The following is a 16,482-nucleotide window of genomic DNA, read 5'->3' as shown; positions in this document are numbered from 1 at the left end:
AGTATTTATGCCATTATCGATAAACAGTTTTATGTTCACTGAATTACTGAAATGAGTCTCAAATTGTCAGATGAAATTAAACGAAAAAAAGATGTCATTTGTCAGTCATAAAAGACTTGAATATTATGTGTTTTTGAAGTATTCGAACTGCGATTCGCATACGAAATTGCACACATTTATAATAAGCCGTATTCGAATTGGTAGGGGAAGGGGGGGCATAGTGGAGTACTTAATTTCAATCGAAAAAATAAAAAGAACCAGATAAGTTATGAAGACTAGTTTTAGTCAAAATGATACTACAAGTATTGTATTATAGATAACTCAAAAAAAAAATTAACGAATTATTAACTATTTTGGCATAAAATAACTTTTTTTTTATAGTTTATAATTTTCCGCTTTGCCCTTATCACAAGGGTAAAGTGGAATTGCACTTTGGGCAAAGTGAAAAAGGCACTTATTAAGCGTTTATCTACTCTATTTGAGCATTTTGCTAATGAGGTCAATTAAATGAAATAACATATACAACTTATTTGGTAATTAGGAACTGTTTTAGGTCATAAAAAACCTTGTCCCTTACTACTGCAAGGTCATATATTTTTTGCTTCAGTTTTATTGAAAAATACCGGACGAAACTTATCAATCTTCTTCGATGCATCACCAGATTTCAAATGACGATGAAGAGTTCCAAATAGGATACCATATTTTTTTCTACCGAACTAATCGTACTAAGACTCGCTTCCTCCATCGCTCTTCTCATTTGATCTTCTGTCCATAAGCCTTGGTTCGTTTTTCTTTTGTAATAATAATGAACCATCTGAAAAAAACAAATTAAATATTTCTATGTGGGAATCATTCCACTTTGCCCCCTTGTAATTTTTTCCACTTTGCCTTTTTGATAATAATTACAGTTTTCAATTGATAACTAAGAAAGTATTAAAATTTGTTTAATCTACAAAATGTCAAAGGAATCTATGATAAACAGATATTAGATTTAAATAATAAAAATACCATCACTACTCACTTTTCACAATAATATCCAGCCTCCAAAATCCTTGAATTTCGTAAGAAACTCACTCGATCTACATCGCGCAGTCATGTAGCCTGCTCGGTGGCGCTAGCCGAACTGATTTTGGTCAATGACCTTGGTCGGCCCTGTGCTTGGCTTACGTGAAGCACGAGTGCCGTTGGATGAAAGAGTGTTGGTAAAATCAAATTTTTCGCTTTGCCCACCCCTTCCACTATGCCCCCCTCTCCCCTATTCTCTTATTTTAAAAATGCGACTTCTTAACTCAAAATTAAGATTAAAGTCAAGGAATTAATTAAGAAAACTCGAGTTTTCCCCTCACTAACGACAAGACGTAACTGATTCACGGCCTGTAGCACCGCCTCCCGTGTCCATATTTCACGAACGGCCCGTTAATAGGAAAGTTTCAATTAATATCACAGTTTCCGTATTAAAAGTAGGACATTACAAACGTCTAGTCTATTTACACTTCACTACGACTGAACTAGAAACAGTAAGTCCTCGATACGTCCGAACACTGGGCATTGTCTTGCTGTCACCCGAAGTAGTACTGCGCGTTCGAATATCGATATAAACTCCGGGTGTTAGGGTCGGTTTCGTTTTGCACTTGCACTCTAGGTAGGGTTTTGACGGCAACTCCACGTCCCAACGTCCCATGGGGCATGGTTCGGAGTGGCATTTCTATAGGGTATTCGGCGACCTGTCCGTACATGTTGGTACTGACATGTGGGTACGTGTTGGGGACTGGTCTGCCGACGTATCGGTTGATCTTAGGACTGAGAGCGACGTTTGTGAACTGCATCTCAGGTTTGAGGCCTGAGTCTACTGTGTCGACTGGACCTGATAAGCTGGTGATGTTGATGTCATTGTCAACTTCTGATATGCTGTCGTTGAATCCGTTGGGGATTTCTGTGGTGGCTGAGACGTCAGGGCCTTTAGGCTGTTCTGTGCTTCTCCTGTGTACCAGACATCGGACTACACCTACCATACTGCAGAGGAGGAGCGAGACGGCAACAGCTGCTATGATGTAGACATACATCATGTCGAACGGTTCTGCGGAAGAAGTCTTTATTTTTAATATACCCTGGAAATAAGTTGAAAGAATAATACGCCTGAGTACTCCAAAGTGATTATCGAAAGATACTTCGACTTTATTTTTACTAAGTATTCTTGATGCCTTCGTAAAGGAGATTTCGAGTATCTCATTTGGTATCTGTAAGCCTAATGACTTTGAAGTGAATGAAGGACGGAAAGTTAAAATTGGAGCGGATAGACTTAATACAGATTGACTTAGAAAATGGTACAGTAATTAATATAAAGTTCATCAGCCTTTGTTTAAGCCTTTATTTTAAAACAAAAAGTCAGACTGTTTACATATTTGTATTCACAGCTCAACTTCTAGTTAATCTACCCTTTCATCTCAAAATAATCAAGAATTCTTGCTAAATTCAGCATTAATTGGAGGACAATTAACCGAGCTTGGTCATGTTGAATTTACAGTTACAATGTATGACTAATTTTAATCCGCCCTTGTTGGAAGAACTTTGATCCCGTTTACTTTAAAATAATTAAATATACCAATCAAATAGCTGGCTAATTAGCCACTTTTCTCGGACGTCAATGAATTCAATTGAATTTTTTATAGTCCTCACTTATTCACGCTATGGATTTCGAACCTAGAATTAGTTTTTCAACCGTTATAAGCTAAATGTCATTGATAGATGTATTGAATTTTAATGGACAATAACGCCCGTATTCACAAACATTACTATGAGGTCTCACAATGTGGACGCACTGGGTGACACACGAACCAATCACAGAGCTCTATTCAACGCTGTGAGTTCGATTTGCTGCTTCACTTAAGCAAGCATCGTTTGTGAATACGGGTGTAAGTGCATCATGTCAAAGATTGTTACCATCTTTCGAGAGGTGGTGTCTTGGTGGTGATGCTGAAGGGGAGTTTCTGATGATGCTTGTGGCGTTGATGCTGGTGGACATCGAAGGTCTCTGAGGAGGCACAGCTGCTACCGCCGGGGCTGGAGGCACTGCTGACTCCACCCACCACCGGTCACCGGAATCATCTGAAAAAAAGGCATTAATATAATCTCAAGTCGTACTATTAGGTATAAAAAAGGCAACCTTTACTGACTGGTATATTGATACAGATCAAACCACTGAATGAATTGTGCTAAGATTTCGTCGTGTGCTTAGAGGACGTCCACCTACAAGGCAGACCGACGACATCATAAAGGTAGTAGAAAGGCGCTGGATGCAGGCCGCTACCAACCGGGCAACATGGAAAGCATTCGGGGAGGCCTATGTTCAGCAGCGGACGTCCTATGGCTGAGATGATGATAATGATGATGATGATAGTTATTACGAGGCATCCGCTAACAAAGGATTTAAAATTCACCCATAAAAGGATGAAACGTCCAAAGTTAACGCGTGGTAGTAAAATACTCTGTGATCTAATGATCGAAGCGTTATTTTTTTTATGAAAAACTTCTCAGATAATAAAGATTAAAGAAAGGTCAATGGTCGATTGACCTATCAAACTATGTCTAAACGCCTACAACTGTTCATTTTAAGCCTGTCATTATAATTTTGTGCAAGGCAAAATGAATTCGAAGAAAAAGACTACAAATTAATCACATTGAAAAGGTTCATTTCTGATCCATTAAATAGATTGGTTCTACTTCTAAGCTATAGCTTTGTTTCATAAAAGTTTACAGGTTAAATGTATTCTTATTGTATTGTAATTGTAGTCCAAAATTCGACAACTTATTTGTTTCAGGACGCCCTACAATATCCAATTTGTACAAGTTCGGGTCAATTGTTTTTAACCAGAATTCCTGTTACTCAATGGTTTGTAAAGAAACAAATTGGTCTTTGAGAGAGGTCTTTACAATGATATTAAAAAGAAAATAAATGGAAAATGCGAGAGAAACAAAACTTTCAATTAAAAAGTGTCACTTGAAAGAAAAGCACGCTCTGATTGTCTGCGGATTCTTTCAGTTTTAATAATATCGGAACAGGGTGTACAATATGGGGTATTAAACAGTAGGTTCCTTCCACAATGGCTCACCTAACTTAAAAAATATTAAGTTCTAGCTAAATCTAATTTTGATAATAAAAACTTTTAGCCATTAACTTAAGTCTAAGTTACATTTTAAAAAAGAGATACTTTGACTGTCGGGAAAGGATGAGATAGTTTTTATCCCGATTTTTGAAACATGGACGCACGTGATAAAGATTCACGCGGGCGAAGCCGTGGGCCAAAGCTAGTCAGCATTTTAGCAATAATTGAGACTTCTGTAAACCTGTATACATTATAGCAAGTCTTTGACAACCACAGCGAAACACGAACTTGTTTAAGAATTAAATTGAAGGCAGTCAGCAGAAACGAAGTACCTACATTTGTAGCAAACTAAGCCTTTAGGGAGAATGAATAGCACAATCTATTGAAAACTTATACAAGTAGGCATTTATTTGTGAGTTACTTGAATTACTTATCTACCTATTGATTTGATTTAACAAAGAAGGCAATAAAAAAGATGTAAGAAATATTTTTCTTTGGAAATTTGTTTCTCTTCACACGGAGTGAAATATCTTCTATTATATTGATTGAAGTAATCTTATCTAAGGTCGGACTCCTGGTGTCAGAATTTATAAAAGCGTCTGATATTGTTAAATCGATCTACCTATATGCGTACCATGAGTTTACGTTAGGTGTGCTCGCTAGCGACTGCCTCTGGCGGCTACTTTCAATAAAAATAATCTTCATCGATTTTTTTGACGTACTCGATAGCGAACACACATAACGTAAACTCATGATAAGCACACTGGTGCCCTCTACAGTAAGCATATCTTAAATAAACTAGGAATAAAAACACTATGAGTTTCCTCTCTCTATGGGAATGGAGCCAACAACTTCTGATCCGAGACAAGCCCACCCTCTAATCAATCGACTGCGGAAGCGTAAACAATGAATGAATATCATATTTGCATGAATAATTCTCAAAAGAACTCTCAAAATATCACAAAGGTTCTGATTTGCGATCAGAGGTCGTTGCCTCAAACAAAGGTACATAATGGAGTCGAAATATGAACGGACACGGACGAAGGATTCACCCGTGTTTGTCTCTAAACGCTAGTAATCGCAAAATACATGAATATATCCTCTCAGGTTTGTCTGGGAATCGTTGGATCTTTGTACAAATTTGAACAATCATAATTGTCTTGATTAGTGGTACTGAGACAATGAATCGCGGTAGTTTGTGAACACCTAAATCTTCTACTTATAAGTACAAACAGCGATTTAGTTGACTTACTTTTATAATAACTAATAAAAATATATCTTAAAAACAAGCGATTGTAATGGAAAGTTTCCACAAATTGTTTTTAACCATTTTTTGTTCATCGTCGTAAATGTCCACTGACTCTATTTCTGTAATTAAAAAAATATTATGTTTGACATATTTAATTCTAGCAATAACTAACACAAATATACTTATCTCGGGATTAAAATACTTTCAATGTATAGCTTTCTTCTTTCTGGACAGTACCTACTTCAGTCTAGTAAGTAAGTAAGCTATGTATCATTGCAAACAAGGGCTCATATTACTCTTAAATAAAAGATGAATGTGTACATTATCATTGTATACCTAAAGACAGACAATGGGATATCGGCCTATTAGTTTCGGGGCCATTGCCTGAACAATCCGGAATATTGATGCTATTCAAACAAACAAAACTATACACATCGCTATACAAAGATACTATAATCAAAGCATAAGGGTGCGTTCACACCGATACCTTGCGTGAAAATAAAACAAGATTCAGATAATACTGTGAAAGTAGATTGGCGGTATATTTTTCAACGATTCCCAACAGTTGAGTAATCTCTGATAATTTTATTGATTGTTGTCAATGGACTATTTCATGGTCATCAACATGACGTCCACTGCTGAACATAGGCCTCTCCCAATGATTTCCTTAATGACCGGTTGGTAGCGGCCTGGATTTTGTCAGTTTAGTTTTATTGTAGTTGTCTTTAGGTTAAAGATATCGATCCGGAGATTCTACGTTTTTCCACATCAAATTGGGAAAAATCTTGGTTTAAAAAGTATGTTAAAACTTGATTAGAACATCTTAGACATGTATAGCATGATTACCTGAAAAGAAATAGGTAATTGTTTCATTTTTTGAGGTGATCTTGATGTTAAGCCTACCATCCTTAGAAATAATTCATTCATAGTTCGAGATGATCTTGATGTTAAGCTACCATCCGAATTTTCCTCGTCACACAATCGTCTCATAAAATCTGACGTCAGAGCCCTCACATTAGTTGTAACAACCCACAAGGAGGTACAAATTAAACACTGGACAAGATTAATTCATTGTCCCAGCTTTATTCAACAAGGCTCAGGTACAGAATGGCTTGTGGGACGAGATCTTTGTTGACAAAGCAATGGCGAGCTCGGAGTGAGCTTAGTTGTGTGCGTTAGAGGCATGCGAGGAATGTGTGCCAGGTATCTAAGTGTTTGTTTTCCACTAGATCAGTTGAGTTGATCAGAATCCTTAGTTTCCATGCACGTTTCGTAGAAAGCTCAAGGCTAATTTATGATCGAACGGAAATATCACTGTATTACACTTAATAATTTCACGTATTTCATAGTAAAATGTAATGATAAGGCGGATTTCGTTCAAATGCGGTTAAGATTTGTATGGAGTTTACTCATTTGCAGTTTCAATTTTAAATTACAGTTTGCTGCGGCTACAAACACACGGAGATAAGTACCTACAGTTTTTAAACATAAAATTTTGTGACCCACTGGTTATATTTTAACATAAAAATATGATGCTTTTTTCAACTTCACGTTCATAAGTTTTTCTAAAGATACTTAAGTTTAATTAATATGTCTACATGAAGAACCACAGAGAAATATTACTCCACAAACTTTGCAGCAACTAACGAGTAGTCCGACATAAAACGGAACTGCATTTCAGCAATGAGCACCAAATATTCCACTGAAAAACGTATAAAATTTAACTATCCGAATGAGATGGTTCGTCACGAACTGTTTTTACTTGGGGGAGTCCCCGTAATCCCTTTTTACACTGACAAAGCAAAGAACTCCCTGACACGCCCGAAACAAATCCTTCTAGATTGCTTGGGCCAAATTAAGATGGGATTAAGCAAATTTCGCTCCTCGAGACGTATTGCAGGATGATAAACTGTCTTCGAGATAATTTTGATTCCGTTCTATAAGATGTTATTGGAGTAAATCCTGTCTCTGCTTAGCCGGGAGCTTGTTTGGAACGAGCTATTTTTAGCGTACGGATGTAGACCCGGTAATTTGCTCAGGGGAACGTTTTATCGTGTTTATTCGACTTAATTTTCAATGCTAATTACTCTTATACATTTATACATTTTCATGTGTTTTTAATAAAATCGAGTCCTGTAGGAAATATTTTGTGAAAATTGTTCTACAAAATTAAAAGTTCTGGGTCTTCTTTTCGTTTTGATGGCGAATTTAATATTTTGCAAGAACTAGGTACCTATGTGTAAACGTTTACGGGAAGGCTTACTGCTCTAATTTCAGTTTTTTACTTTTTTAGTGTTACTCCTCCATTTTTATATTAAACTAGCTGACCCGGCGAACTTCGTACCGCCTTAGCGTAGAGATTTTCTTAATATTTTTTTCCGTAAGAACCATCCTTGGACTTCCACAAACATTTAAAAAAAAGAATTATCGAAATCGGTTCAGCCGTTCACACGTGATGCCGTGACAACGCGAAACGGGTTTCATTTTTATATATATAGATATAATATAAACTTATCTAATCACTCTATATCATAAATTTATACGCAATTCATTTAGCAATGGAGATAGATAAATATCTTACATTGCCTATAAATTACTAGTTGTTTTGTTTAGTAGTTCCAGTAACTACAAAAACACTATTTACCAAGAAACATTTACCTTAGCCCGAACTAATGAACGAAATCGTTGTTCTTAAGGCGATTAGTGTCCTCAATCCGCGCTAAATGGGCATTTTGTAAAGCCTACTCCTCTTTTACTGCTGGACAGAAATAGTTGAAAAAAATATATGTTATACAACAGTTCAAGGACTGCATTTGTGACGTTTGAATTTTTGCTACGTCTCTTTGTTTTGGATTAAAAAAATAAATACGGGACATCGATTTTTTACTTAAATTCCCTACTCCTCCAAAACGGCTATGTTAATTTAAAAACGTCACATTTGAGTAAAAATTCTACTCAAGCGTGGCGTATCGCGCCATTTCAACTCGATGTAGCACTGTTATTATTTAATTATGAAAGAAAATAAATAATAACTAATATTTTCTAATTATCTGTCTGGCGGACAAATAATTGAAATTTTGTCATCTAGCCTAGTTGTCGTCAGGAAGTTGGTCTAACTAATTCAGCTTGCAAGATTCCTCCCGAACAAACATTTATGTAATTACCTACATACATCATAAATTGCAAGCTAAATAAAAGCTTGTAATAAAGTCGGGTTTGTTCAAATTTCGAGAACGACTGAACCGACAAAAGCATTAGAAAATTTACGAAAAATAAAATAAAATTTTATCCCGTACAAAATGTTCATGGATTTTGTTATTTTTATTAAATACCTTTACGCCTGAGTTAAATGACACCGACATCAAGGTTCATCAATTTAAGTTTAAAATAATAGGCAGTAATGTATGAAGAAAGAGCTTCTATTCTGTATCTACCTATGCCCGTGTATTTTTGATCGGTGTGAAATCGGAGTTTTTGGTGCGGGGTACGCGGGTGTTGCTCGCGGCGTGAAGGTCAAACGCCCAAGGTCATTGAGGACTCTAATCGCCTTAAACATCGCAGCTTCCATAAATTTGACTTGTTACTTTTAGTAAATTGCTGTCTATAGTTGTTAGTTTGGTCGTTAACAGAACTTGTTTTAGCTCATCAGAAACTTGGTGTCTTCTATCGTTTAGGTAAGGTAACTGAAATCACGACTTTGGTGATTTATTCGAAACAGCTATTTAATACACGGCAACATAAGTCTTTTGAAAGTATCACTTCGAATGTGAGGAATTAATTAACAAACCATTCCTTTACAGCGACATATAATTTTTTTTAATTAAAAATGACATGTGCTAAGACGGCGCAAGATCTGCCGGTGTCATTAAATAAATGACATAAACTCAAATACAACACTTTTCAGTGTTCACTATTAGGTATTTAGGATAGTCTTCATTATGTTCACCGAAACTGTAAAGATTCATCTTTCACAAGAAAGAGTTGTTTTATATTTTTAAATGTAAAACTCAGCTTTACATTGAAAAATATAAATTCAATTCCTAACGGTTCTAGCGCGATCATTAAAAACTCAAGCAAAAAAACATGGCCGATCCAAACCACTTAGCCGCCAGACTTCCTTACTTAGCAGAAAAAACTCACCGACATCTTCGTGTTCAATATCAGACACGTCATGGGCGACCTCGTCCTCCTCTGGAGCACTTTCGTATCTCTCCTTCAGGACCGTGCGGGGAACTGCAACAAAAAAGCACTTTAACGACCAAACAACAGACGCTATTTTTCAACGGTACCCCCTTCGAGTACACTTAATACTGCGGCTCATTAAGAGATCACTTTAGGGATGTTAATTTTAGATCTAGGGTGCTCTTGGTTGAGGGTATTTTTATAACTTCAAGTGAGCAGACGCTTTAGACAAAGGGCTCGTTTTAACCAAACGTGACTCGCTCTTTGATAAAGTTATCTGTTGTATAGATTTACTCTAGATTGAGAGCGCAATCTGTATATTTTATGAGACTTTCAATAAAATGAACGTCGATCTCTTTGTTGATATGCAAATTTGGATTTGAAATCAGACTTTTTGGTTCGTTTTTGTAAGCCCAGAGGCAATCTGCAATAAACTCAAATCTTCTCTTTGTGTCTACTGTGTCTGGTTTCAACAATGTCACCTTGATAAATAAGAGAATCCCAGATGAAATAATATAAGTATTAAATCATTACGTAAGTAATTTTCGACCGAAATGAGTAAAGCACAATAAAGTCTATAATGCAGTAATGCCTTGTAAAACGGGCAAGGCAACTCATCCTACACAAGTTTTTACAACAGCTTAGTAGTAATTGTAGTTGCAATTCGAGTAGATTGATATCATCTTCTATGAGAATACGGTCTTTATTTTATCTTTTCTTGACACACTTTGACAGAGTTTTCGTTTGGAACATCAGACATGTTAAAAAAACTCCTATGTATGCTTTGTCCAGGCACAATACGCAGGTCACACAAAGGGCCTGGACTGAAAACCAATTTAACTTGGAAATTTTTTCGTCAGGACCCGCTGTATAGGTTTTCCTAAATTCTACACTTTCAATTGGAAAGTGCTCGTCATGTCATCTAACATGAAGGGAGAATTTTAATTTAATTAAAAATACCATTGAAACTTGCGTAATAATTTTTGAAACTTTTTATTCTCTACTTTAAAGATTTTAATTATAAAGCAATGCAGATTTTTTAATTTGGAGTGTTGTAAATTGTGAGGTTGTTATAATTTAATTTTGAATGCTTGTTAAATATTTTATAGGGTAGATACGTAGTAAACGCAATTAACTAAGGGCCTGAGTAATTAGAATGATTATTTTAGAATCTCATCAGCCTATTTAGTTTAAACTAAGTCTTAATAATATTATTAACGTGAATGTTTGTAAAATTTGATATTTTTTTATTCCTCAAGTAAAAACTACTGAACTGATTTTGAAGAAATAATTTTTTACCTTATACTTACACCAAAATTGGTTACCTTTTCTCACTCACTCGCAATTATTAAATAAGTTATGGAAAATCGACCGTAGTAACCTTGTGTTTCTCTAAGCTGCGTACCGTACGTACGTACAGTATTGTACGAGTTTAGTGTAAATACATTAGGTACCTAAGTGAAGTTCTCACAAGTACATCATTAGTCCCGTTGTCCTCTGCAGCACAAACTGTTACTGTAGATAATTAATCTGATACGTCTATAAACTTGTCTAGACTGGCCAGTTGGCTTTGTTTGAAATAAGTCTGAGAACTTTTGTTTTAAAGTAACACGCCAAACTGCAGAATACAAACGTATTGTCTCGCAGTTATTGCGTGTCATGTAAACTACAAATTACTGTATTTTATTGAAAAAGAAGCTGACAAAGGTGACTGAGTTTCTTCCGCCACTTTTCTCAGCACCAGCCCATATGTTGTCCCAAAGTGGTGGTAGGGGAAGCTATACCTATTTGGGACGTGTATATGTGCCCTGGAAGGGGTCTAGTACTGAATAAAATATTTGAATTTTTAACTTGAACTAGGTATACAAAATTACCCATTCTCCTTTAAACTAGCGGTTCAAAGCGGTTAAATACACTCAAATAGACAAATACAAAATTAACATAAATTTCAAAACTGGCTACAACAGCGCTAGATGTAAATCTAGAGGTAAATCAAACATTTTATTTGCGAACACGAATGGAATTCTATTGTATAACAATGCAAATGGCGAGTTTTCCAATATTCGCAATTGTGCCGATTCAGCCGGTCCTCTGGAGCGTCAAAATATGAAACGATTGCAACAAACTGCGGAGTTAGGTACCTATTGGAAGAGTATCGTATAAAGGGGGACTTTGTCAAGTATCCTTTTGCGGGCAAATAAGTATGTGGGTCACCGTGGTAATCACCATTGTATATTACAGAATAATAAACAGAATTAGACAGTGTTTTTCCTAGTTATTTAATTTTTAGCGTTAAGAGTCGCATCTTTAAACTTTTTTCAAGTTATTTATAGTTTTTTTCCTGCCAAAAAAGCTGAATGACTAAATTCTTTGAGTTGTTCGTGAAAAAGGTTTTGATGCTTGCTATACCGAAATATCTACCTTCGAATAAAATTACCGAATTGATTGACAAAGAAATAATAACCGTCTGAAAACAAGGTCGTATCAATTCGTGCGATATTTGACTCATATTACGATTTCCAGACTATATTGTTCGGTAATTATTATGTATTGGCCTTCTCAATGGTAGGGCTTCTGTTTATGTACTAACGCATAAAGTTGGGTAAGTAAAATCAATAAATTGTCACTTATATAAAGTTGTAGGTAGGTAAAAAACCGCAAGAAGTAAAGACCTATCAAAAAAATTAGGTCATCAAGTTCATATAATTATCATTTTAGTAGCAAAATCTCATCTTAAACTACGTAAAATGCAAGTGTAAAACTACATAAAAGTACACAAGAAAAATTATATGCTAAGTTAAGAAAAAAGAAATAGAATAAAATCATTTAAAGTTTCTATTGTACTATTTTACACAAGTCGGCTGTATTACAGAATCCAAGCTAGGTGATTACATAACGCACCACAAGTGGCATGACGACTTTAAAACTTCTTCGTCGGCAAGCCACAGCCTTAATAGAAGAGCCAGGTTTAATTTAATTAAATAAAAAAGATACCCAAGGGTCCAGAGATTTTCCCAATGCGTCTTGTACGCCTTTTAAAGCATCGCTGGTCTTTACTTCTCCATTCACCAAAAAATGGTAAAAGGGAATTTGTTCAAATGTCCATGTTAGATTTTTACAATTGTGTAGAGTGATAAAGGAACTGTTACTAAACAATATCGGTAGGTACATCACTACAGGTTTCATTGTAGGGGCGCAATTATGCGAGCGTCATATGGGTACACAGGGACTTGGAGCACGTAATGAGAACGGAGAACGGTTTATAGAGTTTTGCCAGCACCACGACCTGACCATCGGTGGTACATTATTCATCCATAAAGATATCATCTAGGGGACATAGGACCATAAGTCAAGTAAGTCAAGATAAAGGAACTGTTACTAAACAATATCGGTAGGTACATCACTACAGGTTTCATTGTAGGGGCGCAATTATGGTGATGGATGCTAACAGGCGATATGATCCTTTAAAACCTTTACAATTCGAAATGCTATGATAATAATATGACCTTACCCATAAGCGTTTGATTATAACTACTGCCTTTTACAACTCGCAAATAATGACCAATGAAGTGGCTGATCTAATTTGTCTACGTCGGCTAGAAGCTCTACCGCTGATATACATTCCACAGGACTTAAGACGAGATAAAGATACTTTAAGTTAAAGTCCCGAATGCCAAGCATTTAATACTTAAAGTCTTTAAATTTAAGTGAAACCAAAGAACTTGCAAGGTTGCTTCTATTGTGATTGATTTTCATCTGATATTTTAAATAAACCTTTCAATATTTTTGTCCCTGCCTTCAATTGTTATGTATAAATGTATACTCAAATATTTTGTGTAGTTAATAGCAATTTTCTGCTCTCAAAATAAAATAGGCTTCAGCTTTACTTTTGTTAACATTAAACAGTTATTAGACGAGCATAAAATAGAAACTACACATCTATTTTGTTTTTTGTCATAATATTCTCATCGTGTAGGTACTCACATTAAAATACCAGGATTATGAAAAATATCTACAGACCTGCCTATTTACTGTAGTAAAGGTAATGTTGGGTCCAAATTATCGGTACAAATGGCTTGACCCGGACGGTGTATAGTTACAGTAGAGCCGACTATGCCTTTAACTAAATTGAAACTGTAGTTGTGAATGTGAGACAGGCTTTAGATCAAAAGTAAAATCTCTGATTCAGATACAAGTAGAGGGACTTCTTTTAAGGTTATTTTCAGAACTCTTTTGAGATACTTTTTGTTGAATTTTATTAAAGTTTAAATTGGGATAATTGCTTACTTAATAGACAAAATCCTATGCATTGGAAGTTGATTAAACATCCATCTTGATCAATAAGAATCCATCTTGATTAAAAAAGTTATAAAGATTATGCTAAAGAAAAATGCAAAAGAGCTAGAATTTCTATCGAGAACTAAACCGATCAAAATCGTGCCAAAAATACCCCGCGGTCTTGATTAAGAAACATACCATCCAAACCGTTGCTTAATGAAAACGAAACAAAAGACTGTTTACAATTTTACGACAGCAGAACCGCAAACATAAGAATTTGAGTTTGGGGAAAATATTTTTGAACGAGCGGCCTCTAATAAATTAGGCGATGGCGAGCGACTTAGCGAAAACAAAATAATAAAAAACAAGAAAAAAGTGGGGTAAACTTTTTGACTGATTGGCAGGGGACATCACCAATAGGAAATGGTAATGAAAACTCGCTCTTTCCCCTACATTTGAGGACATAAAAACGCTGTCAAGTGCGAATCAGGGGAAGATTTTACCTGTTCTGTATGAAAATCATTTCTGAAAGTGATGATTTTGAAACATTTGTTATTATGATCGATGGAAATTGGTTTCCGAATTAAGATTGTGATTTTAGGTTTAGAAATAAGGCTTTGAAAAAGTGCATCCTTTGTCATTACAAAACTTTTAAAAATTATCTTATCACACGGTATTTAGAACTGTACTTTCCTACTCTCAAGATCCGACAATCAATCCTCATTTCGAAAATATCTCGTTTTGTTTTTATTTTTATCAAGTTTTAATTGTTTTTTACATAAGCTTAAATCTACAAACAAAATAGACGTAATAATTGCTTCAAAGGATCAGTATCCATAGTGAATTTCATGAATTTTCTCTGTTCAGAAATATTTATCATTCGCCTCCCAGTTTCAAACTCGGATCACGCGGAATGCTGAAAAGTCATAATGAAATTCGGGATTGGGTTATTTACTTACAAATCATTTAATATCTTGCTGGGGCAATATCGGATGCGGATTTGAGACCGGTGCCGGGTGGTATAAATATTAATGACAACGAGTTGCCCCGGAACGGTGTGTCGGGTGTACGTACAGTATGAAATATTTGGAGCGGTAAGTAGAATGTGTGTCTAGACCAGAGATAAAGGGGGTTAAGATATTATGGGCGTGAATGTGCATTTTTATTTTTAAGTGTAGGATATAAAAGCACAAGGCGTAAAATTCGGCAGTCCACTTACATGGAATAAAATTCTTACCAGCTAGACTTATGTTTTAGGTTTGTGTGCTTATTTTAGAAATGGTACCTAACTAGGTTACATGGTCAGATTGAAATTGTACAGTCAAGCTATAAATACCATAATTAAAAAAAAAACTGATCTGCTGTCGACTGTACAAAGATGCAAGCAAGTTTCGTTCAGAATCAAACAAGTTTTCCTGTTAGAGCATTACAACTTATAGAAGTTACCAATTACCATGCTATTACAATTTACAACTTATAGAAGTTGCCACGCTACAACCATGTAACGAATTCATTCCCAGTTTCCAAGGGTACATTCAATAAATCCATATCCACTCCTCTTTATCATCTCTAGTCAATATAACCCCGCATAACTTACCATCTAATAAAATCATTTTCCCCATAAAAACACATGACCTTGGATGAAGTAAAACTTGTGTAGTCCCCGTTTTATTGTCGAGGGGTATATTCTATCTTCTAGCGAATCAGCGACCCAATAAACAAAATTACGACTGTTTTACGAGTGTGGGCAAAAAACAAGTTTTAAAAACAAGGAACGGACTACACAAGGCAAGATGGCGGAACGTTTAGTTTTTCTTTGGAGAGTTCTTATAACACGATTTTAAGTTCGAACGGAGTTCAAAGCAAATAACTTTTAACGCGATATAGAAGAAGTTTTGAATTAAGCAGTTTAGAAACGAATTTTCTGGATTCTTGACTATCGACTGGTGTACAAGTTTCTATTTTAACTTTTAGCCGGCACGTAGTTTGAAAAGTAATTTTCAGTCTTATGAAAAAATTGGTCTAGATCTTGAATAGGTCTAGTCACCTTGCAGTTATTTTAATAGATTTTTCCTTCTTTGCAATTTTGTTCATGTTCCATCTTAATGATCCTCTGCCCTCTCCCATCTGAGGACGTCGTTTTTTGTTTTTTTTTCAAGTTTTACATGAATGTATTGTATTTTGACCTGGCTGTTGTTTAACGCTTTTAACATTTGCTTATGTCTATTGCATTGTACTTACCACAGGTATACACGACTTTCAGGTACGTCCTGCTGCCGACTCTGCAGGGCTTCCCGAACATGTTGCTGTCTGCTGAGAGGACACACCTCCTCTTTCCGTGGCACTCCCGCATTGCTGTCTCCGTGGCGTACGGCTCCAGGCATGCTGGTGACAAATAAATAAATCAATCAATCATAGCGTATATTTTAAACAGCGTCATCTAATTCCGAATTAAAGCTTCAACCACACTGAAATGACAGGTCGCGTGAACTGTCATGGGTCGCGCGACCTGCCATTGGCCTTTGATCCCACCGGCGATGGCTATCTGCACGCGTTGGTGTGGTCGAAGCTTAAGTGGTTCTCCTACCCATAGAAATTCTATTTTTTTTTAATTTGAAGAACGATTTTTATTTTTCAACCATGAAAATCGATCATCTCCAGCAATATGCT

The 16,482-nt window shown here is 35.8% G+C and overlaps 1 protein-coding gene across 1 annotated transcript in view; it reads right to left on the bottom strand.

The window, feature by feature from the left end:
* Nucleotides 1–1,262: 1,262 nt before the first annotated feature.
* The window catches only part of LOC114353745 (uncharacterized), a 32,174-nt gene continuing 16,954 nt past the window's right edge, over nt 1,263–16,482 (bottom strand). Inside the window, exons 2-5 of the mRNA XM_028305838.1 lie at nt 16,054–16,197; nt 9,493–9,585; nt 2,941–3,105; nt 1,263–2,077 (exon numbers count right to left, since the gene is read on the bottom strand). Of these exons, the coding sequence (XP_028161639.1) occupies nt 1,560–2,077; nt 2,941–3,105; nt 9,493–9,585; nt 16,054–16,197 (920 nt within the window). The 3' untranslated portion in view covers nt 1,263–1,559. The remainder of the gene's footprint in view (nt 2,078–2,940; nt 3,106–9,492; nt 9,586–16,053; nt 16,198–16,482) is intronic.

Source organism: Ostrinia furnacalis, unplaced genomic scaffold (assembly GCF_004193835.3).
Source record: "Ostrinia furnacalis isolate ACB-3 unplaced genomic scaffold, ASM419383v2 OfSCF1803, whole genome shotgun sequence".
Taxonomy (NCBI): domain Eukaryota; kingdom Metazoa; phylum Arthropoda; class Insecta; order Lepidoptera; family Crambidae; genus Ostrinia; species Ostrinia furnacalis.
Note: the sequence above shows the minus strand (reverse complement) of the source record. Positions and strands in the feature narration are given on the sequence as shown.